General features: G+C 41.5%; 2 protein-coding genes across 7 annotated transcripts in view; one reads left to right on the top strand and one right to left on the bottom strand.

The window, feature by feature from the left end:
* Positions 1-27,446, bottom strand: part of PHETA2 (PH domain containing endocytic trafficking adaptor 2) — a 255,679-nt gene that overhangs the window by 159,006 nt on the left and 69,227 nt on the right. The gene's annotated exons all lie outside the window — the stretch shown is intronic.
* Positions 1-27,446, top strand: part of TCF20 (transcription factor 20) — a 132,519-nt gene that overhangs the window by 80,870 nt on the left and 24,203 nt on the right. For 5 of the 6 annotated variants that reach the window (XM_049822062.1, XM_049822065.1, XM_049822060.1 and 2 more), the window contains one exon: positions 6,728-12,358. In XM_049822062.1, coding sequence (XP_049678019.1) covers positions 6,764-12,358 — 5,595 coding nt within the window. In that variant the 5' untranslated portion in view covers positions 6,728-6,763. The remainder of the gene's footprint in view (positions 1-6,727; positions 12,359-27,446) is intronic. The other variant, XM_049822066.1, reaches the window with a different exon arrangement.

Here is a 27,446-nt window from a genome sequence, read left to right as displayed (position 1 = left end):
TATGAATTTAACAGTACACTTCACTCAAAGTGCAGAGCTAAACTGGAGATGATATTTTAGTTCTGTTCATGTAGTGAGTAAGAAAGACTTGCAGATGCAAAAAATCTGGTTGGGTATTTTTAATGTGGTGTTAGCTAAATGTTCTTTGAAAAAAAAATTAGAAAAAATATTTCGGGGGTGGGGAAAGAAATCAACAGTCAAATAATAGCCACATGCAAAATTGATTATTTGTTGTTGTTGTTTGTTCATATGATGCCTTTTATTAGAGCAGTTGTATACTGTGATATGTCTGTTCACATCTCCCCTGTGAGATAGGAGGATGCAATGACTCAGGCTTAGTAAAATTTTCTGTGGCCACTTTGGGAAATATATGAAATAAGAAGTGAATGTAGATCTTATCTAGCACAATAATCCCCAGAGCATTCTCCTCTCTCAACTGGCAAAACTCAGTGTGTTTCACTGTGTTCCTTCTGCCACATTCATCTGTTCTTCACCCATTGTGAGAAATGTTTCCTTAATTGTTTGTACTTAAGCTCATACATACTGACTTTCTGAAAAGCTGTACAGACATTTTGATAAAGCAGGCATAGTGTATCTGTGAGATGATGGAAACTACTTACAATCCACTTGGCCAAGCTTTAGCTAATCTGAGGAATCTTTTGATGAAGTTTGTCATTGGGCGGGACAAAACTCATTTTTTTTGACAAGACCGGTATTAAATTTGCAAGACATTGCTAATATGTATTAGTATTAGACACTTAAGCATGTTTAACAATTACATATGGGTGTTTTTAGGACAGGTGATTTTTTTATTTTCTTTTCTGAAATGTAAAATTCCATTTATCAGTAACATAGTATTGTGGTTTTAACTTCAATTTTTATATACTTTCCAAGATACTTTAGCTACTTCAGTTTATCTACTTCAACAGGTTCTGGCACTCTCAGTGAAAAATTATTTACTGTGGTGTAGTAAGGCTTCTTTGATAGAATTAATTACAATGGCTTTGTGAGAGCCAAAGTTGACTGCAGTTTTCTCTAAAAGTACTATTGTGTAGTAAGGCTTCTTTGATAGAATTAATTACAATGGCTTTGTGAGAGCCAAAGTTGACTGCAGCTTTCTCTAAAAGTGCAGTGGTGAGTAAGACAATAGCAGAGTTTCCCATGTCTTAGATCATTCTGTTTATTTCTGGTACGCAAAAGTAACTTTTAATGGAGCAGGATCTGAAACAGCTTTATAGAAAGGTATGAAGAGGGTCTGTCTGAAGTTCAGGGTAACCACAACTTCTAGAAAGAAGTGAGCAGTATTACTGCTTGGACAAACTGGTGATATTTTTAAGTGCTGGCTGTCTCGGTTTACTTCCATATCGCATCTAAAGTTGAAAACTGAAACTGGTTTCCCTTTTTTCTTAAAAGGGCATCAAATGGAGAAGAAGTAAGTTAGATCTGTTACTTTGTTAAATGCAGTCTTAGGTTTGATCCTTAAGTTCATCTACTTGTGGCATAGCTGATTTGCCTTCTCTTAAAAGCAGCAGAGTGGGTAATGTTCCTCCCAAACTGAAACAAGATCAGTCTATTCCCAGCCATTGCTCGGGTGTGCAAGTAATAACTGTGCACCTGCAGAAATGAGGGTTAGCAACTTGGTCTTGACAATGGAAATGATACTTAGTACATGGAAATCTTTTTTTCCTATATTTCAGGCTTAATTTGGATCCTGGGGATTGTTTACTTACAAATTTTGCCACTGAGTTGCTCATACTCAAGTTCTGGCACAGTGGGGGTTTTTGGTTGTGGGCGTGCTCTGCTACTTTAAGAAGATAAGTGAGGAAGGACAAAACCAGTAATTTTTGTTTTGTATGGGTTGTGACTAGAAATGGCTATGGAGATGTATGTATATCTCTGTTATTTGCACAGTATTTAGCAAATAAGTCTGTTTTAATCAGAAGCCTGTATACTTTATAAAAACCTCACTTTTTCCTGTACACTTTTGGATTATGAAAAATGGTATCTTACTGTTTGTCACCTGCCTGTAACTACATTTTCTCTCCTGATAAGCATGCTAGGAAGTGAGAGGTCTTTGACAGATCACTGAAAATATATTACACTTGACTGCTGCCTGAGACTTTTCTCCACAGATGGGTCACAGTAGTCAACCCAAATCTAAAGAAAATTTAACGAAGCAGAAAGACCTCACTTGTGTCCTACAAAATTAAGTGAGCTAGTTTCATTTGCTCCTTTATAGGCTTATCATTAAGAATTAAGCATAACCCCACAGTATTTTGTTTTTTATCTCATTTGTTTTGAGCTGTCTGTCTGTAGTGATGCACTACTATGCTGGCATCAGTGTTACATGGGAAGATCTGGACAGTTGTCCTGTATTTGTCCAATCTTTGATAGTCAGGACAAAGAAGTTTTAAAGATTCATATGGATTTAAAAAACCTAGCACGGTATGTTGCAGAAGATCATTTCACACAGTAATCTTGGTGTGGGAGTACTGATGAACCCTGTCAATCAGCAATGGTTGTGGTCAGTCTCGTATACGTGCATGAACTGTTGAAAGATGCTTACATGCTGTTGACTACCATGTGATAATCTTGCTCACAGTAGGTTCACAATGCAGTAGCTCCATATTTTGAGGAACTCCTATGTTAACAAAGTTCTTCTACAAGGCTGTTTCAGATGATTAAACAAGAGACAAAATTGCATTGTAGATGTGCTTAAAAATAAGTTCATGAGGAGAAGACAGGTTGGAAGACTGCCTGAAATAACTTCAGATGTTTCACAAATAAGTCTGAGGTATGGACAAGAGGACCTACTGCTTCTCTCAGTTTGTGACTTATGTGCAGTGATTTTGTAAGTGAGGCTGTTTCTTTATCAGCCACACAAGCTTGTAAAATGCTTCCTTTGTTCCTACCAGGTTGAAGGCAAATTTTGATTACTGCGCTATTGGGGAGGAAACAAATGTGCTGGAGCAGAGTGAAACTGCTTAGCCTAGTGGCTGTGGTCTGTGATCTCTAGATGGATATGCTTAGATGGCTCTACAGCTACAGGCTATAAATATTTGAAGAGAATCATGAAGCTTTATTGAGAGAGCTGGATGCACATGTAGTGAGAGTGTAGGTGTGACACTGGAGTAGTGAAAGCTGTGCCAGAATCTTACCTTCCTTTTGAATAAATGTGGAAGGCTTTGGATGTTGTTGTTGTGTGTGTTGGAAAACACTGTAAATGTGTGTAATATGTGGCTGTTAATGGAGCACTTTTTTGGAGGTGGGACTTTGCCCCTTCTGCTGGGGATGGGATTATGGATGTATACCACCATTATGGAGTTTTAATATGATTGTGTTGTAGTCCCTAGTTGGCAGCTGGTGTATCGTTCTTTTGAGTTCCTGCATGTGGAGCAGTATGTACCAGCTGAAAATGTTTTCTTTAAAGGCTTCTAGTAAAAATTTAATCAAATAAATACATTTTTCCTGTGGATCTAGGTAGACTTTGAAGGCCTCATCTGTCAAAATATATTTCATTAACAAGGCTTGCCCATGGAATTATTGTTGGTGGTTTTGCTAAGAACATGGCACTTAGATCTAAGCACTTTGCAATGCTGTTATTATTAAGAAATATTATTACAATAGTAATTGTAATAGTCCTGTATTTATAGTACATTAATGACAGGAAATGTGCTCTATGTCTGAAGTTATCAGTGATGTAATGGGTTGAAGCACCTCCTATCTTTTCTTACTCCTGTTATTAATGAAATGCTTTTTTTTCTTTTTTTTTTTTTTGGCTGCTACTCTACTGGTTGTGTTACTCAAGTTAAGCTCCTTGTGAGTTAAAGCAAGTGTTATTCTATAGGAGACGTGAAAACTGAAAGCTTTTGCTTAGGGCACCAGTAATTTAAGCTCTCCTGGTGAAAACTTTTTATTTATTTGTTAGTGTAAAATCCAAGATTAAAAAAATTAATAAATTGAAGGAGAAAAACATGTTCTTCCTGTTTTGAATTGGCATATGGATCTTCTGGACTAAAGAAATATTATGTGATTGCATAAGATCATGGAGGATAGGAATTTGTGCCTCAGGTTGATCTTTACTGGATCTGTGTTCCTAAAGGTATTTTATGGCATCTTGTGTTGTCGCTGTTCCATTATGTAATTTAAATGATTCTCTTTTTTTAATAGTGAGGAAGTCTTAAGAATGTTTCCTAGCATTGTTAATGTATGTTAGCAGCTTTCAAGCCTTTGTTGGTATTATTATCGAAGGATGAATATCATCAGTGATTAAAGTTTTTGTATGATGTAATACAAAAGAGGCTTCCTGAGACCTTAGTTCAGACTATGCAAAGTAAGCTTTATTAAAAGTCATATATAAAAATTAGGCTGAGATTCTGTGAGAGACTGAGCCTGTGATGAGGCTGAAAGTGTTGCTTTCATGAGAAGAGGACACAAAGCACGTGACTGCCAGGGTGTGCATGCAGTCTCCATAGCACATGAATGCTGCCGATTGCAGAGCGCCAAATCTAGAGAAGCTGCTTTTTAACATCTGCCAGTTACAGTAGATGTTCTCTTACCTTTAGTTTGATAACTTCCTTCTGTTTCTATGTATGGTTTTTTTCCTGCTTTTTTTTGTTCCATTTTTCACCTTAACAGCAAGTCATACAAAAGAGGAGAAAGAAGCTTGCATTAGGTATCCCAGTTTTGAAGGCAGGAGCTTTAAACTGATGAAACATCAAAGGGAATAATTTGGGAAGAAGGAGGGGTTTATGCATAAGAAGCCCAAACTGGACAGATTGGCACAGTGTGGCATTTATAAAAGTGTTATTCATGTGATATATGTAGTCTTTAAAATGCTAAAAAAGTGGAAGTTCAGCAGAACAGCAGATCTTTCTTACAGTATGACACCTAAAATGTTCGAGTATAGGATTAAAACAGCAGTAAAGTTGACTTCCAAGATGGGGAGAGACAGAACTGGAAGTATTAACAATTTGAAAGTTCCCTTCTGATTCTAGTAAATATTTTGTAATATTCTTGTGGACATCAAGCTGCATGAACCAAGGCTACAACATAAAGATGCCTTTGAGTTAGCAGAGAGGTATTGAGACATGCATTGCAGTGGTTTTTTTCGTGTGTGTTCTGTAGCCTGCATGCACAAACAGATAATAGAAACCCAAATATAAGCAGGGTATCTTTCTGAAAGACCCTAATGGTAGAGTTAGAGCCTTCTGTATATAACATACATATTAGTAAAAAACATTAATCTTGAGAGGCAGATGGGAAAAGAGCATGATGCCAGACATTGCCTGCATCTCCTCATTTGTATGCCCGTTTTCTTGGGACTCTGGTGATCTTCTACTTGAACAAAACTTTCAAGTGCAAAACTAGACTTCAGTTCTGAGTGGGTTCAGTTGAATGTGGCAAGCACGAAACATGGCTAAATAAGAAAACATAATGCGGGCAGTTCTTCCAGGAAGTCTCCAATCTGAGGAGTCAGGCTTCTGTTTCCTGGAAAAGTGTGAGCATTGTCTTACCATTTATTTAAAGGAAGAAGTCTCTTCAGGTGGCTTTATCCAGTTTGCTTTCAGGAAGAGAAAACCACAAGGTGGTCCAGAAATTAAATGCTTTTGTAATCTGTTTATTGATTTTTATTTATTTACTTAAGTATTTTTTTAAAAGGACAATGTATATGTATATACTCATTCATTACCACACTTAATGTGTCTAGTGATGTATCAGGCTTTTACAGAGGGACTAGCTAGGGTCCCCAAACAATTTTGCAGCTGTGGTCCAATCCTTGAGGATGAATCATGAATCTACACACTGAATAATAGATTGAAGTATGTAAGAGAGCCTTCCTGAAGTGCATTTACTTAGGAGTTGATTGTATAAATGTAGATGATCATACATGGTATTCAAAAATATATATTCTGGGTGACAAATGTTTTCAGTCAAGTTTCATTCAAGGTAATATAAAAGTCCTAAGGGAGCAAGTTGTAGATCCTTTTGCTCAAATAGAGTGGACTTATGCTGACTTTCCATCCTTTAAAACAAAGCAGGTAGGGGAAAAAAATACCATGTGTTGTCTTACTGGGTTTGTTTTCACCTAAAAGTGTCATTGGAATCATCAGGAACAAAGCATGGAGCAGATGTCTTTGAGCATCCCTGTGCCAGTTCTTTCACAGGTTCCTGTAGATCCTTTTCATTGGAGTGTCTTGGTTTGAGCTTTGGTCAATTGTCTTGAGTGTTCTCTAATGGAGATCTTTCTCAGAGTGAAACATGGGCCTTGGATTATCATTCCTACAGTAGATTCAAGTGTGGTTTGGGAGGGTTGCAGGGTTCTTGTTGTTGCATCTTTAAACATGGTAGCAAAATATTTGATTACTCCCAGTAATATCCATAGATAATAGCTGGAGGGTGAGGATTGTTTTGCAAAATACTGTTGGAAGTTTGTTTCTTCAGGGACACATAAGCAGGGGAAATGTTAATGCTGAAAATACACTCCAGCTGGTAGTAGGCTACTGACTTGTATTTTCTTGAATGTGAGCGATTCCTTTTACTTGCAGTACTTAAAAGGTTGGAAAGTTGCAAGGAGAGGGAATACAGATTGATGTACCAGAAAATAGGAGACAAATACTAGATTTTAATTGCTACTAAAACAGTGAAATTGAGCAGCAGTATTGGTGTGACTGGGAGATGTGGATGTTATACCTTTTTTTTCCTCTTTCTTTTTCTCCCCATTTAGGAGGGCTTTCGAGCTGCTGCTCTGCTGCTGAACAGCATGCAGTCCTTTCGGGAGCAAAGTAGTTACCACGGAAACCAGCAGAGCTACCCACAGGAAGTGCACAGTTCATCCCGACTGGAAGAGTTCAGCCCCCGCCAGCAGGCCCAGATGTTCCAGAGCTTTGGAGGAGGTGCTGGCAGTGGACGTCGTGGAGCAGCAGGAGCCTCTACAGCAATGCCTGGTGAGAGCTCTGGCCATCAGAGCTACCAAGGTTTCAGAAAAGAAGGAGGAGAGTTTTACTATATGGCTGCCAACAAAGATCCAGTGGCATCAGGAGGGCAGCAGCCACCTCAGCGCAGGCCTTCTGGACCAGTACAGAGCTATGGGCCCCCTCAAGGGAGTAGCTTTGGGAGTCAGTATGGGAGTGAGGGACATGTGGGCCAGTTTCAAACACAGCACTCAACCCTTGGGGGTGTATCCCACTATCAACAGGATTATACTGGTCCTTTTTCTCCAGGGAGTGCCCAGTATCAGCAGCAGGCTTCTAGCCAGCAGCAGCAGGTGCAGCAGCTGAGACAGCAGATCTATCAATCTCATCAGCCTTTACCCCAGGCTTCCAGCCAGTCTGCTTCTAGCACCTCACACTTGCAGCCAATGCAGCGGCCATCCACCCTGCCTTCCTCTGCTTCTGGGTACCAGTTACGAGTGGGTCAGTTCAGCCAACACTATCAGCCACCTTCGTCATCTTCCTCCTCCTCTTTTCCTTCCCCGCAGCGTTTTGGCCAGTCAGGACAAAATTACGATGGAAGCTACAGCGTGAATTCTGGGTCGCAGTATGAAGGCCATGCTGTGGGTTCCAATGCACAGGCATATGGGACCCAGTCAAACTACACCTTTCAGACTCAACCGATGAAAAGTTTTGAGCAGTCTAAGCTTCCCCAAAGTGGGCAGCAGGGGCAGCAGCAACAGCACCCACCTCAGCATGTAATGCAGTATTCAAATGCTGCCACCAAGCTCTCTCTTCAAAGTCAAGTGGGACAGTACAGCCAGACTGAAGTTCCTGTGAGGTCACCGATGCAGTTCCACCAAAACTTCAGTCCAATCTCTAATCCATCTCCTGCTGCATCTGTGGTTCAGTCTCCAAGCTGCAGCTCTACCCCTTCTCCACTCATGCCAGGTGGAGAAAATCTCCAGTGTGGGCAAGGCAACATGTCCATGGGTTCTAGAAACCGAATCCTGCAGATGATGCCTCAGCTTAGTCCTACACCATCTATGATGCCAAGCCCCAATGCTCATGCAGGGGGATTCAAGGGGTTTGGGCTGGAAGGACTGCAGGAAAAAAGGCTCACAGATCCAGGGCTGAGCAGCCTGAGTGCCCTAAGTTCTCAAGTGGCCAATCTGCCCAACACAGTCCAGCACATGTTGCTCTCGGATGCCTTGGCACCTCAGAAAAAAAGTTCCAAAAGGTCATCCTCTTCAAAGAAGGCCGACAGCTGCACCAACTCAGAAGGCTCCTCCCAGGCAGAGGAGCAACTCAAGTCTCCCCTGGCAGAGTCCCTTGATGGTGGCTGTTCCAGTAGTTCAGAGGATCATGGGGAAAGGGTGAGACAGCTGAGTGGCCAGAGCACCAGCTCAGACACCACTTACAAAGGGGGTAACTTAGAGAGATCCAACTCCTCACCAGCACAAGGCTCTCAGAATGAGCCATCAAAACTCAGCAGCAGCCCTGCAGCTAGGGAAGATGTGGCCTCCCCTGATGGGAAGGAAGCTGTGGTGGCTGTGGAAAATGCCCCAAAAGTGAATGAAAAGGCAGTTGGGGTGATTGTCTCCCGGGAAGCCATGACAGGAAGAGTAGAAAAGTCAGGTGGACAAGATAAACCTACACAAGATGATGCTTCTACAGCCACTCAGGCACCAGCTAGTGCTAGTGGAACAAAAGAAGCTGGGCATGCAGGGACGCAGCCAGAAACTCAAGGAGGAGGTAAAGGGAGCAAAAGTGGAGATAACACTAACCATAATGGAGAGGGGAACAGCCAGCCTGGTCATGCAGTTGTTGGGCCAAATTTTCCTGCAAGAACAGAACCTTCCAAATCTCCTGGCAGTTTAAGATACAGTTACAAGGATAATATAGCAGCTGGTATACAGAGAAATATTGGTGGCTTTCCACAGTATCCTTCTGGTCAAGAAAAAGGGGATTTTCCAGGGCACAGTGAGCGCAAAGGCAGGAATGAGAAGTTTCCTAGCCTCCTACAGGAGGTCTTACAGGGGTACCACCACCATCCAGACAGAAGGTATTCTAGGAATGCACAGGAGCATTCTGGGATGGCTGGGAGTTTGGAGGGAGCCATGAGGCCCAATATCTTAATTAGTCAAACAAATGAATTGACCAACAGAGGCCTCTTAAATAAAAGCATGGGGTCTCTCCTGGAAGGCCCTCACTGGGGTCCCTGGGACAGGAAGTCTAGCAGCACAGCTCCTGACATGAAGCAGATAAATCTAGCTGATTACCCTATTGCTAGAAAGTTTGATGTGGAGTCTCAGTCTTCTGCCCATGAAGGGGGAGCGCTCTCAGAGAGGAGATCAGTGATCTGTGACATATCTCCATTAAGGCAACTTGTCAGAGATCCTGGCCCTCACCCAATGGGGCACATGGGTCCTGAGGCCAGAAGTGGAAGGAGTGAACGTCTTGCCCCTAGCTTGAGCCAGTCAGTAATACTCCCTGGTGGTTTAGTATCCATGGAAACAAAGATGAAAGCTCACAGTGGGCAAATAAAAGAAGAAGATTTTGAACAATCAAAGAGCTCAGCTAGTCTCAATAATAAAAAAACAGGAGACCATTGTCATCCTGCTGGCATCAAGCATGAATCTTTCCGAGGCAACGCTAGCCCTGGAGCTGCAGTCTCCGATGCTGCTCCAGACTACATTCCCCAGCAGGACAGCAGATCGATGCAGATGAGACGAGCACCTGGCAGAACTGGAAGCAGCAGGGGTAAATCACCTTCTCAATTTCAAGATCTTGCTGATAAGCTGAAAATGTCACCAGGCAGAAGCAGAGGCCCAGGGACAGATCTGCATCACATGAACCCACACGTGACACTATCTGAAAGAGTTAACAGGGGTTCCTTGCATTCTGCTTACCCTCAGAATTCAGAAGGCCCATCTTTGGCTTCAGCATATCACACAAATGCTAGGCCTCATGCTTTTGGTGACCCTAACCAGAGTTTAAATTCCCAGTATCATTACAAGAGACAGATATACCAGCAACAGCAAGAAGAATACAAAGATTGGGCAAGCAGTGCGGCTCAAGGAGTGATTGCTGCAGCTCAGCACAGGCAGGAGGGAGCAAGGAAGAGCCCAAGACAACAGCAGTTTCTGGAAAGAGTAAGGAGTCCCTTAAAAAATGACAAGGATGGAATGATGTACCTTCAAGGTGGCTCTTATCATGATACTGGAAGCCAGGAAGCTGGGCGCTGTGTTATGGGGAGCGACAGTACTCAGAGCAAATGCACCGAACTGAAACACGGCAACCAGAAGTTGCAGCATCATGAATCTGGATGGGACCTGTCTCGGCAAACTTCTCCTGCCAAAAGCAGTGGCCCTCTCGGAGCAGCCAACCAAAAAAGATTTTGCCCTCAAGAAAGCGATGGGCATCGACGAGAGGAATCTACAGATTTGCCCAAGCCTAGTAATGCCATGCTCAGGCTCCCTGGCCAGGAAGACCAGTCTCCTCAAAATCCATTAATTATGAGGAGGAGAGTCCGTTCTTTCATCTCGCCTATCCCTACCAAAAGACAGCCACAGGATATGAAGAACAGTGGCAGTGAAGATAAAGGGCGGCTGATGACTTCAGCAAAAGAAGGAGCTGATAAAACCTACAACTCCTATGCCCATTCATCTCAAAGCCAAGATGTTGGCAAGTCAGTTGCAAAGGGAGATTCCTTCAAGGACCTGCCAAGTCCTGACAATAGGAATTGCCCTGCTGTTTCCCTCACAAGCCCGGCTAAAACCAAAATATTGCCGCCCAGAAAGGGGCGAGGATTAAAACTGGAAGCTATTGTTCAAAAAATTACATCTCCCAATATTAGGAGAAGTGTTTCTACCAACAGTGCTGAAACTGGTGCAGAGACTGTCACTCTTGATGACATCCTGTCTCTTAAGAGTGGACCTGAAGGAGGAAATGTGGCTGGACATGGACCAGAGACTGAAAAGAGAAAAGCAGAGATGTCAGATCAAGTAGGGACAGCAAGCCAGGATACAACTGGTGAAATAACTCTTCCAAGATCTTCAGAAGAGTGGCAAAGCAGTGAGGATGATAAAACCAAGAAAGAGGTCCCTGAAACTGCCAGTGTTGGTAAAGAAGGAGCAGGATCCAGTGCAGTACCACTACCTTCTCAGAAGTCAGGTGGTCAGGGAAGGTCTGACGGATCTGTAAGCGGAGCTGGAACTCTGACCTTTTCCGACCCAAAACCAATTTCCCCTTCTAGTGTGTTTACTTCTGAACCAAACCCAAAGTCTGAGGAAAAAGATGGAGATGTGACAAACATTTCACCCAAGCCAGATGGTTTCCCTCCAAAGGGATATTTTCCCTCTGGAAAGAAAAAGGGGAGGCCAATTGGGAGCGTGAACAAGCAGAAGAAGCAGCAGCAGCAACAGCAGCAACTGCCACCCCCACCGCCACCCCCACCAGTACCTTCCCAGTCTTCAGAAGGGGTAGGTGGTGGTGAGCCAAAGCCGAAGAGGCAAAGGAGGGAGAGGCGAAAACCTGCAGCACAGCCACGGAAGCGGAAGCCTAGACGGGCTGCTCCGATTGTGGAGCCTCAAGAACCAGAGATCAAGCTTAAATATGCTACCCAGCCTGTAGATAAAACTGACTCCAAGAATAAGTCCTTTTTCCCTTATATTCATGTGGTAAACAAGTGTGAATTAGGCGCTGTGTGCACAATCATTAATGCGGAGGAAGAGGAGCAGAACAAATTGGTGAGGGGTCGGAAAGGGCAAAGGTCTTCAACACCCCCTCCTAGCAATGCGGAGAGCAAAGTGCTGCCCACCTCAACTTTCATGCTGCAGGGCCCTGTAGTAACAGAGTCTTCTGTCTTAGGGCATCTGGTTTGCTGCCTGTGTGGCAAATGGGCCAGCTATCGTAACATGGGTGACCTCTTTGGTCCTTTCTACCCCCAGGATTATGCAGCTACCTTGCCCAAGAACCCGCCTCCAAAGAGGGCCACAGAAATGCAGAGCAAGGTCAAGGTACGGCACAAAAGTGCTTCTAATGGTTCCAAGACGGATACAGAAGAGGAGGAGGAACAGCAACAACAGAAGGAACAAAGAAGCCTAGCTGCTCATCCCCGCTTTAAGAGGCGGCACCGCTCTGAGGACTGTAGTGGAGCCTCTAGGTCACTTTCAAGGGGAGCTTCTTGTAAAAAAGCAACCACTGATGGTGGCAGTGGTGGTGAAAAGACTCCTTTGGACTCAAAACCCTCTATGCCCACTTCAGAAGGTGGCACTGAGCTGGAGTTACAAATTCCTGAACTACCTCTTGACAGCAATGAATTTTGGGTCCATGAGGGTTGTATTCTCTGGGCCAATGGGATCTACCTGGTCTGTGGCAGGCTCTATGGGCTGCAGGAAGCTGTGGAGATTGCAAGAGAGATGGTGAGTACCGAACCTTGCTATACAAAATGATTTGTTTTCATTTGCAATATATATACCATTTGGAATACCATTTTTCCTTGTTCCTCTCTCATGTCTTAAGCGATCATCTTTCATCTTAAGTAAATCTCTAGTGATGTCCTTTTGATGACCTCGTTTAGATCTCTGCCACACCTGATCAGACAGATTTTTCAGGCATCCAAAAGCTGGATGCTCACTACCTACTAAAAGTTCTGGATGTCCAAAGGCTTTCTCATGACTACAATGATGTTTTTTCTCCTTATTCTATCCTGATAGATATTTAATATTCTCTAGAGCTCTTCTCGGAGTCATACAGTGAAAGGACAAGTGACAGCAGAGACAAATTGCAACAAAGAAAATTCCAGTTAAATATTAGGCAAAAAAATTTCCATGAGGGTTGTGAAACAATGGATTGAGGGAGGTGGAATGACAGAGAAGCTGTAGAATATCTGTTCTCGGAGATGCACAAATGTGACAGGGCAAGGCCCTAAGCAGCCCACTTTACCTCTGAAGTTGGATCTAGCTTCAAAGTTGGCTCTGCTTTCAGCAGGGGGCCCTTCCAACCTAAGTTGTTCTGTGACTGTAATACCTATTACACAACTGTAGGAGAATTTGCAGTGCTTACAAAAGAAGGTGGATAGAGTAGAATCACGCAGAGGTTTGTAAGCTTTAACTGAAACGTGAGTGGGTTTAGTATTGATGAATTCAATACGAATTATACCACAAATCATACTGATAATTGACTTTCTCCAAAGTGCGAGTATACGAGTGAGAAGAAATACGTAGAATTAAAGCAGGGAGAACTATTTACAACCACCTGGTTGTGGATGGAGACAGCTGCTATTCTTGATTTTCTTAGACAGAAGCCAACACTAAAACCACAGTATGATGCTTTCTTTGCCATCATCAGTATGCTGCATCCCTTTATTTATGGTTACCTTTTGCATTATGCCTTCTGTCCTGGGCCGGACCATGGAAGAAGAGGCACTAGACTACTTTTTCCTGTTGTCTTCAGATTATTGTTTTTCTAAACAGTGTGGGGATCCAGTTTTTATCTTCTCTTTGCTCTGTATTGTTACATAGAACATGCTCGTTTCCTCCCCATGAGCTTTTTCTCTTCAGGTTTGATTCCTGGCTTGTTCTGCATTTTCACTCGCTGTTCTTTGACAGTAATTACATGCTGCTTTGCCCTAACTTGATTTGGCCTGCATTCTTGTTTCTAGCCTCTCATTAAACAAAGTCAATAAATTTCATTTGGTTTTCATTGAGCTGTGCCTGCATGCTTGTTCTGATGCAACTGCTGAATTTCTTATCTCTGATAATTGCAAGGTTTCTTTCAGGATCTCCACCACTGTTTGGATTATACTTGCAATGTGGCTGTGCTTTCATATGTCTTGTAGTTCACTGGTATTTTGAATTTGGATTGCTCCAGCCTGATTTTTCCCTTTTTCCTGTTTTCAGGGTGTGTCATTTATAATCCTTGTTCTCCCAATAGCAAATGCCTTCTCTGCAAGTCGTTGAGTTGTCCTCCAGCAAGCCTTTTTGTGTTCCTGTACCTGCAGAGGGCGTATGCCCGGCAGAAATGGGCTATGCTGATAGGCTCTAATCAAGCTTGACAAATACTACTAGCCCATTATCCACAACATTTTTATATGGGTTTTGCATGTTGTTTGACATCTAGTTCTTTCTTTGCATGGGATCTTAATGACAATACACTTTGGCCTACCCTTTGTCACTTTCTTCCAACTGTTATGATCATCTCCTTGTCACAAATAGATTTTTTTTCTTCTTCTCTTCTGAACCCTTTAATCTGCCCTCATGGCACTGTACAGGAACATTCTCTTATCTCCCTTGAATCTTGTGTCCTTTCTCTCTACCTCTTTCCTTTAATCACTTGCTCAACTCCTAGCTTTTCTTTTTGCTTGTAGTACCTGTAGACAGAAGTGTTTCCCTTTTTTTTTTTTTTTTTTTTTTTTTTAAAAGAAGGGTACAAAATGCCTGTGGCTTCTCTTGCCTTGCAACTACCTCTTAATTTCCTTTCCCTTTTTCAATCTCAGAATTCTTTGAGTGCATTGTCTGGGGCTCTTGTCCTCCACTGCAGCTTCGATTGTGCTCTACTACAATTGTAATCAGTGTTTACGGTGATCTCTTCCTAACTAAGGTTCAGATCCAGTACTTCATTTTCCTTTTCCTGTCAGCTACGTTTGTCACTATCAGCTGTGCTGCTCTTGAAGTGTTATTCCACCTTTGTCTCCCATCTGTGTCCTCTTTTGATTACTTCCTTGGTTTCCACTATTTTTGGCAGGGGCTGTTGTTCATTACTCCCAGCTTTTGGGGGGGGGGGGGGGGGGGTCACTGAAGTTCTGCTTGTGCTTCCCCTTTATCCTGCAATACCATGCTTTTGGGTATCTTTTGGTAATCTGGTCACTTTTTTCCAGTCTTGTAGAGCTTCCTTTTTGCTCTAGAGCCATGTTCTTCTGCCACAAACTTAAAAAATGTTCCTGAATTCATGGTGACTTCTCAGACTCTCACTTCAAAACGTGGGTTTTAATCTACATCATCCTTAATCTATTGTCTGCCACCTTGTTCTGATTTTCTTTCTTTCACTCAGATTCACAATCTCCTAGTTTGATTTTAAAACTATTTCTTCCTCATCCTTCCTACTTAAGGCTGTAAGAAATACTGCTTACTTTCTGTGTATGAGAAGTAATATGTAGCCTTTCAGTGCTCTCCACTGTTCTGTTTGGGTCCGTTTTTAATCTAGTTACAAGACTGAACTTTGAGGGGCAGGGACCATTTTCCTGTGTGTGCTTTGTTTTGTTAAGTCTTATACAACAAACACAGTAACAGGTGTCCTAGTTGAATGCTGGGCTCTTCTGCATTATGTCCACAGAGCAATCCATCTTTCTCTTTCACCTCTGTCACAAATAATGGAATAGGTTTTCTCCTAGGATTATTTTTTCCTTAACCTTTTTATCCTATTGTAGCAAATTGTAGTGCTGTATTCTTCTCTGGAAGCAGTATATCCTCCCCCCTTCAGTTAGGAGATGGTTATGTGCAACACAAAGGTGGTAACCAGGGTATTCAGAGGTGTACCTGCCAGAAGCCATCCCCAGGCAGTGGAAAGGCTGTTGAACTAGACTCTTTTGCCCCTCTGCCTGAGGATAGCCTTCTGGCTCAAGACAGCTGATTTTCTGTGCTTATTGTGTATGCTCTTTCTTTACCTCTCCCTTCCTTGGCAAGTGCATTTTCCTTTTGTTCCCTCCGACATGCAGTTCATCAGTGTTAGTGTCCTGGAAAAGCAGACGTGCAAACCATGAAGCTGCTTGGTAGTAGGAGAGAGTAGATGGATATGTACACAAGCATACAGGAATCTAGGTCTTAGATTTGGTCTAGGGTAAGGAAAGACATTGGTTTGTGGCACATGAAGGGTCATGAGCCTGGAAGTGAATAATTCATGTAATGCATTCTGTGCAGATGAAATACTGCCATAATTCAAAATCTATGTAAACTGTTTGTAATACCCACAAAGGGCAAATGCGCACCAAATTTAGACTGTATCCGTACCATTGAGTTCAAATATTTTCTTCAGAGATCTGGCTCTATTAATGTTGCTTATGCAGCATTGTTTTGGGGTTGTGTGGCTGGGTTTTGGTAGCAGGTGAGGGGCCGCAGTGCCGGCTCCTGTGAGAAGCTGCTCGAAGCTCCCCTGGCTCCAAGTTGGACCCTCCTCTGGCCCAGGCCAAGCCCCTCAACAGCAGTGGTAGTGACTCTGGGAGAACAGATTTCAGAAGGGAAACCTGTAGTGAGTAGTGGGATTGGAATGTGAGATGAACACCTCTGCAGATACTGAGGTTGGCGGAGGAGGAGCAGAGGAAGAGTTGGAGGAGGGGATGGCCCTGCAGCCCATGGAGGGGAGGGGGGGAGCAGATGCCCACCTGCAGCCTGGGGAGGAGCCCATGCAGGAGCAGGGTGATGCCCCCCAAGATGGCCATGACTCCATGGGAAAGCCTGCACTGGAGCAGCCTGTGCCTGAAGGACTGCAGCCTGTGGAAAGGTTCCATGCTGGAGCAGTTTGTGAAGGACTGCAGCGTGTGGAAAGGACCCATGCTGGAGAAGTTTGTGGAGGACTGTCTCCCGTGGGAGGGACCCCACGCTGGAACAGGGGAAGAGTGGGTGAGGAGTCCTCGCCGTGAGGAGGAAGGAGCAGCAGAGACAACGTGGGAGGATATATATGAATATTATTTAATATTAATGAATTAATGAATATTATTGAATATTATATGAATAAATGTCTGTGTCTTACTGCAGTGTTTTTTTAGAACAGCCCCGTAGTCCATCTCAAGGAAGGCTTAGAATGTATGTGAGATTGCTCAAAGATTGGCTTGCACCAGAGGCTCTAGAAGAATTTGACATGAGAGGTATTATCTTAAAAAGGTTTATCAAACTGTGAAGTGATTCTCCGAGCTTTGAGCTCTTCCTTAAAATCTGATTTCACCCTAGAGAGAAAATGGTGTAAATGTATCCTCTTATCCAGCTGGTTTCCAGAGTGCTAGAATCTGCCTTTGTCACAGGCAAAAAGGTGTTCCTCTTACTCTGGCCATTCTAGAAGGCTTCTGGGTTCTTAGAATGTGAATAGTTGATCAGATTGATTGGGCTGCTTCAGATGCAGAATGGCTTATTCCTTCTCCTTATTTTGAGGTTCAAATTAGATATCCCAGCAGATGGACCTACCTGCCAAGTAGTCTGTCTTTCTCTGTTAGGCTGGTTGTTAAACCGTAGTAAGAATGCTAACTGCCCTTCTTCCAGTTAGACATTCTTGGTTCCAAGGCTAACAAAATCTTGAACTGAAAAAATGCCATCTCCCTAGTGCTAAATGATTCTGTTGCCTATAAAATGCTTGTTTTCAAATATTGAAGGGTGGCCAGACACCCAGTTTTGGACTAGGTAAAGCAGATTACAAGTGATTTGAGATAAGATAACTTGCCTTATGATGCTAAGAATCTTACAGCAGGTATTCCTGCAGCAGGTTTGAAAATATATCCATATTCTTCCTTCGGAAATTTTTTGGTCTCTCTTCTTACAGTCATGTCAACCATTTCTTTGCATTTATAGTTTTGGAAAACTAACACTTGCATGCAGTTTGCTATAAAATACCTTTAAGGAAACAGTTCCCTACCTTGTTTATCTTCTCATTGTTTTCCTATTCATGAGAAACTCATTTTCATGTGAGATGAAATCTTAGTTACCTTTGAAACTGGCAAAATTATGGAGTCACTTTGGTAGTTGTCAGCAGATTTAGTGTTCAAAAGAACTGATGGTCTTTATTCTCAGTGTTAAATTTAAGAGGCTGTAAGTGAAGAGCAGAACAATGCAGAGAACATTCTTTGTGTTAGGTTGAGTTGCAGAATCTGAGAAGATAGTTCTGCTATTGTTTTCTAAAAAGCTGTTCACTAGGAGGTAGTATGCTGTTTCTTAGAATTTTTTTATAAAACACCTTTTTTTCCAAGACAAGAGGCCTAGCACAGGTATTACTTCTGGGTTTGCTTTTGTTTTGTTTTCTTCTCTCCCCCTCCCCTTGTTAGAATTGACCTTGCTGAAGGTAAATGTAGCTCTTGTTTCTGCTGACAGTACTCTGTGAAAGGAAAACTAGTTTATCCCCCTTTTAAAGATCTCTTTTAAAAGGTCTAAAGAATTTAATGCTTTTCTCATCAATCTCTGCTTCGTTCCCAGCTTGAGAAATATTTTAATCCTCATACATGGAAAGAAGTCCTTCGAACCTGTTTCCTATGTTGCTTCTGATTACAAGGATCATCTTGGGTTTCAGTCAGGAGAACTTCAGAGTAACAAGCGGTGAAGGGTAAAATCTGCCCATGATCTACCATATATTGGAAGGAGATTCTGGGTTTTCTCTCACCAGTCTGGAATTTTGTCTGTCCAACTCTCCATGGATTATCTTTCAAAGCCTGCTACTTACCTGAAGAGGAGAAATCTGCCTGCTTTAGGACTGTTAACAAGCCTGTTCAGAAGGTCAGACTGACTTTGGAGAAAGTTCTTAAAAACCACATATGGGCTTATAGAAGTTTGGAACCTTAAATGCATGTCTCTCTCATCTTTGCAAATTTATACTTAGATATTTGAATTTTTGATTACTGTTGGGCAGTGGCAGCCTTCTGGCTCATGTTGAGTGTGCCTTTGTTAGTTGGTAGGACTGGAGTTAGGTTTACATATACTATCCAGATTTCATGGTGAGCAACTTCTGGTTTGACACAGAGAAGTTTTTCTTGACCACTTAAGACTCCTTATAGTTGATCTCCCACAGTATCTTATCTGTGGAAATCTGTACCATAGAAGAAATAAGGATTGCCTATCTATAATATTTTGTTTACTCTGTTGCTTTCATAGAACCATTTTCTTTTTGTTTACCTCTACCATTCTGGGGCCTAGTGGTAAATTGGGTAAAGAAAGGTGCCTAGAGGGATCACTAGGAATTAAGCTACTTATATTCTCAGATTGGGGTAATCAAAGCCTAACAAAAATGCTCCCACACTCTATAAGTAATTGCTTTTAAAAGGTTCCTGACTGTGTGGCTAATCAAATGCCTAAGCTAAGGAATCAGTATGAACTGAGAAAATTGGTGGAAGGTTAGCCACCTCTGGGAAAACAAAGCAAAACAGCTTCTAGCCCCAGAAACCTGAGTAGTGTAGCACCATGAGCCTAAAGGCGTCAGTTTATTCTTAATGTCTCCTTTGGCATAGGTGTGCTTTGTTATCCCTAAGCCATGCTAGGAGTGAGTTGCTGTCAAGAGGAGTGATCCTACTTCATCCTCTTAGCAAGCTGCTTGCTCCCACTGTTTCTCTTGTGCTAGATCTACCAACTGTGCATTTGCAAAGTGCATTGATTTTTAGCTAGCTAATCAATCAGAAAACTAGCTTGGAGTGGGGGGATCTTTGTGCCAGGTTAGCCATCTGAAACCACTTACTCTCTGAACTGTGTTTGCTCCATCTGACAGGGGAGGGCCCTTTCCACTGGTAATTATAACCGTTAGATCAAGTTAGCTGTAACACAAAATTGTGCCCAGGTGACACCACTGCTTGAAAGTGTTTTAGGCCCATGGTGCTACTCTTTCTAAGTGTTGCGAGATGAATGCTGATGTTTTTACTCATTATCATTCTTTTTAAAGAAGAAAAATGTGCAGAACCTGACTCCTCCCATACCTACCTGCCTCTCCCTCCGCCCCCCCCCCCCCCCCCCCGCAAAAAAAAAAAAAACCCTCAAGTGATGTTCTGCATCAGGTCAGGGTTCAGCTGAAATAAGTCTGCTGCTTCAAGATCACATGCCTGACAAGCACAGGAAGGGAAAACCTGTGTTTCTTACACCCAGACCTGTAACAGTAGGGAGAAATTTCCAGAGTAGGAAGAAGTGACACTGGAGCTTGTTAATTTTTCACTGTGGGGAAAGGGAAGCCAGCAACGAATTTAAAACCTGCCTGTTAGCAGTGGTTGAAAAAAAGGGGTGGATTGAGAACATTGCTTATTTTTATCTCTGGCAACAGCTTTTAGTATGCTTTAACCCCTCAAGTGAGGAGTGCCACAGAGTGTCAAGGCATCTTCCACAGTTACCCTTAGAGTGGTTGACTTCTTGGTTTTCATTGATGGACTGTGTCCAAACACCTAGTTGCCTGAGCCGGAAACATGCTTGCTCTTTCTTGAAGACTGTCCTTAGTACAATTAATTTAATATTCATTTTTCATTCCTTGGGAAATTGCAGCATCTTTAGTATTCTTCTACAGTGTTACAAAAATAAGGAAGCATGAAATTTTGGGTGGAGAAGAAATTCTGAAAGATGGGCTGAATAATGAACTTCAGATTTGGTTTTGTTAGAAAGGCGTTGTCGTCTGCTGTGCTACTGAAACTCTCTGTGCTGTCATGATTCCTGGTCTGTAAGAGTGTGCTGCCACAGAGATGAGAACCTGGTAGGAAGCCCCTGTTGTATCTCAGTTCATTGCCTTCCTTTGGTAGGGACCTAGAAGCATGAATGACTAGTGCTACAGCACTTTGTAGCTCACAGCAGTTCTGTATATTGCTATCAACAAGCCTTGAATGCCGAAGAGGTGAGCAGACAGAATACACACCTACATTTCTGATGCATATATTTCAATATCTTGTGTGATTGGAAGCCATTAATTACATGTGTGAAATGAAGCTGGCTTTCCTTGGCTTTACTGTGAGTAGAAATCAGGTAAAACTGGTGCAGCCTGTTGATGGTCATGGATTGTAGATGGCAGGAAGTACAGTTTAGTTGAGGTCTTAAATGTAAATATGATATTGGGAAAAGAGGAAAGACTTTTCCAGCATCAGCCTCTTGTATGGGGGCAGAGAGAAGATGAAGCGTAGGCAGGGAATTAATTTCTGTGCATCTTTACTAGCAGACTCCTTTGCCGTTAGTTTATCCCAAAGTATGGGCATTACGTCAGCGCTTGCGTGTGGTTTTATATTTTACTGTTTGTCTACCATGTGGAGTGAGGAAAGCGGAAACATTTACTGACAATAGAGTGTTGGGAAAGAACAGAATGTTTAACCACTTGCATTAGTTGTAGCCAGGAGCACTGGAAGGCAACTTGTTTGTATAAAGGAGCTTGCTCATGCCACAGTTGTGGCCTTTCCATAAAGCATCAGGGATCCTAAAAATCTATGTACAGTTTTCGTTTAAAAATACATTTAAGTAACTTTAATTTCTAAGAAGCTCTTCCAAATGTGAAGGGGGCCTTCTCTGTGCAGGAGATTTCTGAACAAAGCTTTAGAGCTTTTTGTCTGGCTATCCACAAGCTCACACAATCCTTTTTTGTAAGATTTAAGTTGCCTGTTAGTGTAGAGATGCCAAACTCTTGCTAAATTCTCAAGTGAATACAATCCATTTGTGTATCATTTTAGCCTGAATCTTTTAAGCTGCGCTGGCAGAAAGGTTGTTAAGATTCCCCAAAACTGGGGAGAAGGGTTGTTGTGCTGTTTGTGTTTTGTTAACTTAAACTGAACTCATTTTTTTTAACTTGGACTAATTCCAGATGCTAGTCATTTGATCTGTATCCCCTTAACTTCATTAGAAAAATGTTCCTACCGAATAAGTGTTGAAGGGCATTCAGGAACTTCAGAAGTTTATTCTGCTCCATGCCTCTGTGTTTAAAAAGCCCTATATTTGATTACAACTAGGGAAAAATGCAAACCTTAAAAAATATTTTCCCTGATTTTGAAAAATATTCTTAATCTCTCTTTGTGTGTTCAGTTTGATAAGAGGTTAATTTATGGAGGTAGGAACTCATAACTTTCTGTTATATAATATTGTATGGATTATTAGTATTATGTTCTATCGTTGTAAGGCTTTTTAAATAAAAAAATTTACAGTTTCTCTGTTTTATTTTTAAAATAAAAGTTAGCCTGAATCCTTTGATCACTGAATAAGCAAAAACAACACTTCAGCTATACTAATGTTCTACCATTCATAATACAGGAAAGCTCTTCAAACACTGCGATGCAAACCAGGTTCATAAAAAGCTATATAAGCATAGTGTTTTGTGCAGTAGCCAGGCTGGGGTAGGAATGGTGCAGGCAAAACTGAGATGCTTACTGATGGTGGTGTGAGATTTTTTTAAAAATACAATATAGAAAGCAATTTTTGAACTTTTTTCTTTTCAAGAGTAAATTTTCATCTGTCTGCCCATTATAAACCTAGTTATATAACCCCAATATCTTTTTTTAATTAGAGAAGTATGTTCTGAAAGAGGTTAGATTAATTTCCCTAGATTTAGAAAGACGAGTAAAAATAAAACTGAAGTATGATGAGTATTCATGTAATAATTTTAGAAACTACAGCAAAATTAAAACTCGGGGTTTTTGCCTTGGAGAATGTCATTCTGCAGAGACAAGAACTGGAGAGAAGAGGTTCTGTCTGTGCTGCACATTTTGCCTGAGGTTATTGAAGAAGCCAGGAATTTGAGTTCTCTGAATCTTAAACCCATCCTTTTCAGCTAATCTAAACTGTGCTACTCTTACACTGTTGTGCTCTGGGTAGTTTTTATTTCTTGGCAGAGGAAATATTTTTCAAACAATTTCATACACTTGGCTGGACTCTGAAGTATAGGATAGTCTTCATGGATAGAGCACTTTGGAAAAAAGTTATTAATGAACCTTCATTGTTATGGATTGGATCTCAGCCAGCTGCTTAGTGATTAAAGTTTAATTGCATGATGATTAGCTTTCATTAGTAAGCAATTAGCATTTAACAGCAGTCTTGTATTGCTAAAGCTATGGACGAGCATAAGTGGCTTGAGACATGTTGGGAAGGTATGTAGCTGGAGATGTGGGCACAAAGTTGTTTGGGGAATATGGGGATGTGAATTCTGATGTTAGTTGCCCTCAACAGCTCATTCCTACTGTAGCATTGAGCCAGGAAGCGAGATAGGGGTGGAAAATGGAGCATATGGCCAAAACAGCACAGCCTGGACATAGGGCACAGAGAGTGGCTCTGGGTTAGCCCTCAGGGAGGGAGCTATCAAAAATAATAGTCTTCCTCAAAGGGCCCTTTGAAGTTCCAGGTTGCTCTTACAGTAATGCTGGTTTTCATGGTCTTATCCCACTCCTTGCCACAACTGAAACTCTTTCTCTCTCTCTCTCTCTCTCCCCCTGAACTTGATGGAATTCTCTCTCTCTCCCCCCTGTGATAGCAGTCCTTGATTGCCTTGTGCCATGGCACAAGTTAGGGTAAAGATGAGTGCAGGGCAAGGGCTGGGGGAAGTGAAATAGATGAGGTAGTAAGCAGAGTAAGATGAGGGTAGAGGGAGGTAGGAATATAGGAAAAGGTCAAGGCTCCTTTGCTGTTAAAGGTGCGAAAGAGCAAAGTGTGTCCTCTGTAAGCCACTTCTGCTCCACTGAGGAGTCTGTTGTGAAGATGAAATGTGGCACTAATTTCGTCTAGGCTAAGATAGGGTTGTGAGAAGCCGTTCTTCTCCCTCACACCTCCCATTCTGCCAGCACTACTGCTCTGTGACTGAACCAAGTCAGGTAGCTGATCTGGCCTGTAAATTCTCCCTGCCCTCACCCCCCTGATTTTTATCAAGCTAATTTTTTGGCTGGACCCGCTTTCTTGACTCTTAGTGTCAATACCAGTACAGGGAAATGCCCCAGCTAGGCATAGGAGGGGGCAGCAGGTTGTGCAAGTACAAACTGATGTCTTAAAATGATCTGGAAGTGAGTGGACTGGTCAAGACTATAACTTTGGATAGAAAGTTTTTCCAGAGTAATATTGCTAATTACACAAACTAGTAAATTCAATAAAAGGTATATTTGAAAATTTGTCTAAGGTGGTTCTCAAATATGTATAGCTTTGCAGCATTTATTACTGATGTCAAGTGCAACCACCTAGTTGTCTAGACATATGAAAAGGTAGGGGTTTTTCCTTTTTATTACTATTACTACTACTACTATTATTATTGCATGATCTAGAACCACTAGAGACTGTATGCTCCCTCCCCTCCTCTGGCCTAGCTTGCCAGACAGAGTAACCTAAAGTAGGCATTTCTCTTCAGTTAAAATGACTAAAATAGCTGCAGTTTCTTTTGAGAAATTCTAGCAGTGCTCAGGGCATGACTTGAATCGTGTAGATCTACTTAAGTTGTCTTCAGACTTGCCGAGCTGTTGGTAAAAGTAGACATAGCAGTGTAGGATTTAGCGTAAAATACCAGCCCTACTCAAGACAAAGACCGTGGTGAGTGGCAAAGCCTGCCCAGGCCTCTGCGCACTGCTGCTGCACTGTTTGTCAGCACCTGAGCTACCAGTGGTAAAAATAGATTGCGTATGTCTTCCTGAGGTCTGGTTGCACAACCGATTGTAGCATAAATATATATAAGTCTTATCTCAACTAGCTAATTTTTGTCTGTGTCCTAAGGTTTCCTTCTGTTTGAGAAAATACTAAAGGTTGATGTTAAAAATTGGTTGTGCAGTCTTCACTTACTAATGGTTTTTTTTCTTTTTTCTGTTTCTAGCTCCTTGCATGTTTTGTTTTGATTTATGCTTAGGTCCCTTAGTTCTAACTCAGCTGTACGTTTGTCTTTTTCTCATGGTTTATCATTTTACAATATGTGGTGGTGTTGGTACTTTGCACTATACTGCTGTTACCTGCAACTTTTCTTGAACGTTTGACTCCTTTATTCTTACTGAGAACTCATGCTTGCTAAGTTTCAGAAAGTTACTGATGGTTAAAGGAGACTGTCCAGCTTCATAAAAAACTTACTACTAAGGGAGGGGAAAAAGGAGGAGGGTGTCCTGGCATGAATTTCTGAAATGAGGACTTTCTCTAAAGGGCACTGCTGCTCAATGTGAAACTTAAAAGGAAAGTAAAAGGTGGGGGGGGCGGGGAGCACTGTACTTGAGTTTGGGTTTGAGAGCTGTGAACCTTTCAGACTTTGTGCCTGCACTGTCAAAAATTCCCTATGTGGCCTTTGACAACTCAATTATTCTGTAAAGCAGGCTTTAAAACCACTTATTTTGTGACCATTAAGACAAATTTGTAGGGTGCTTTGAAAATTAAAAGTACAGTATGTGCTTGAATTGTCAGATGTTCTTAATTAAATTGGAAGATTAGGGAGCTGATACAAGGTTGCATGTTTCAGTTCCATAGATGTAATGGGAGGAAGTTAAGTTTAAATTTTGTTCATGTATTATTTAGAGACAGGTCCACAGAAGATAATAAAAATGCTTTGTTATGTGTTCATCTGATGTTAGCTTTCTCTTTTCTTGTAGAAGGTTAAAATGCTGAAGATCCTAACTTGAATGCACTGCTGCCATTATAAATTCATTATTATATTTAATTGTTAAGTGTTTTCTGGGGGAATAACTCTTCAAGTTTAAGTTTAATCACTAAAATTTCGAGGTTGACAGAATGCATAACCTATGCTTTCCAGGAAACCAACAATTATTTTTTTAGATGTTAGCTTTAGGAAATTGTTTAGGTTAGATTAGAAAAATTCTGGTACCACATTATAGGTAATAAAACTATCTTCTGATGTTTTAATGCAGTCTTAACTCCTATACTTAAATTTTATTATTCCTTCTTTGAAGTGCACACTATTGCTGGGGAGAATAAGGATTCTTTACTGATGCCACATGGTATTGTTCCTCTAAGCAGGAATCTGCAGAGGCAGTTCCTGGGGAACAGAAGTTTTGAATAGTTACCAATAAATTCAGTTTTCTGGACAAATAACTTCAAGGATAATGCCAAAAGAAGAATTTTCCATTCTGAGTCTCTGAAGCTGTCTAACAAAGACAGCTTTACTGCTGACTTACACTTCTGCTTTTGGGCTAGTGCCTTCAGAAGATGGAGGAATAAGAAGTGAGAAGAGGGTGTGGCTGTGTAAAATAAATCAAAAACAAAACAAAAATGCCTATATCCTTCAATTTTTGCCTCAGGTGAAAAAAGATTGAAATTTCTCTTTGGTCTTGCAGTGACTTATTTCTAGTAGTCTATGGCTCATACCAGTCCTTTATATCTTAGTGTAGATTGATCTAGATTTATAAAACCTGAAGATGTGGCTTGCAAATCGTTAGATAAAATTATTTCCTTTACCACAGTTCAGCAGTGTTCTGAGCCCAAAAGATCTTCATTACTTTTTTTCCCTCCAGATCTGGGGTGAACCACACAGTTCCTTAATCCTTAGACAGAGGAAGTTCTTCCCCCAGGAGAACAACATTAAGTCTGTCCTTTAAGGAAACTACTGACACTATCTCAGCTGCTTTGTAATATCCAGCTGGAATGCCATCCGGCCTTGGACTTGTGCTGCTATTTATATTTGCTGCCACTTCTAAACTGCTGCTAGCTCAAATGAAGTTTTCCTGTGTCGTGTGTCTCTGGCAAGCCTACTGACCCTAGATATTTTTGAATAAATTCAGTTTAGAATTCATGAAAAATAGCTATTATTGTAATGGGCAGTTTTAGCAGCACATATATCATTATGGTTTGTGGTTTTTTTCCTGATCCTTATTGAATAGTGAAATAACGTATTCCTCTTTAAACCCATTCAAATTTTTGGCCAGCAAATGTTATTTTACATAGAGCACCTCCTCTGTATCTGAGGTAATTTCATCAATGTGTGTTACTAATTTGTTTAGTTTTCCTCAGCTGTGATTCATTATTTATTGCTGTAGTTCATGAGCTTGTATCTTTAAAAAAAAATTCTTTTTTTTTTTCTTTTTTTTTTAAAATACTGATGTGTTACTTGACAGCTTATCACTAGAGGGAGATGTATTGACTTGCAGGCATTTCTCCTTCCGCAAGCATTGCACTTTTACCTCTTCTCTTGGATTCATTTCACCTGCTGTTGTTGCTTGTCTTTGGCTGCTTTTCCTGGGTGGTAGCAACAGCCAACAGTGACCTCAGGAATGCTTGTGTGCACTTTGCAACTCCTTACTATAGCTCTGCCGCCAACCACTGCTTCAGTGGCCTTCTGGAGGAGCTGTCGTCTTCTTGTCATTCTCTCTTTAACAGTATTGAGTAGTATTTTTATTTGCTACCCTTTTTCTGGAGAGACAAGTTGTTCATTTTCCAGTAAGATGAGCACTGTACCTTTTTCACCTAGCCTTACTTGCAGTGGAATGTATTTTGACTGCACAATAGGAGCAGCTCTTTAGACCTTAATTTAAGAATTGGTGTTCTTATTAATGAGTAAACATCCATTTGGAATACTGTTGCCAAAATTTTTTTTCTAAACTATCACTTTTCACATACCTACTTCTTTCATTCACATTTGTCTGCCAGCTTCCTCTTTTCTTATGCCTCAAACATAAGTTACTTGTCATTATTTTATCTGCCTTTATCCTGCTTCCTTTTCTTCTTTCAGTTTCAAGAACTTATGATCTACTTCCAATCAGTGCATCCTGGCTAATTTTATAATTTCCTAAATGAAGTGCCTCACTTTCCTGAATGTTTACTTTTGTTTTCCTTCACCCATTTCTTCAAAGCCCTTCTTGTCTGGGATTTCTGCTGAACAGTTGGATATGCTTAGCCTGCTGCTGTGATGGAC

This window comes from Accipiter gentilis, chromosome 18 (assembly GCF_929443795.1).
Source record: "Accipiter gentilis chromosome 18, bAccGen1.1, whole genome shotgun sequence".
Classification (NCBI taxonomy): Eukaryota; Metazoa; Chordata; class Aves; order Accipitriformes; family Accipitridae; genus Astur; species Astur gentilis.
Note: the sequence above shows the minus strand (reverse complement) of the source record. Positions and strands in the feature narration are given on the sequence as shown.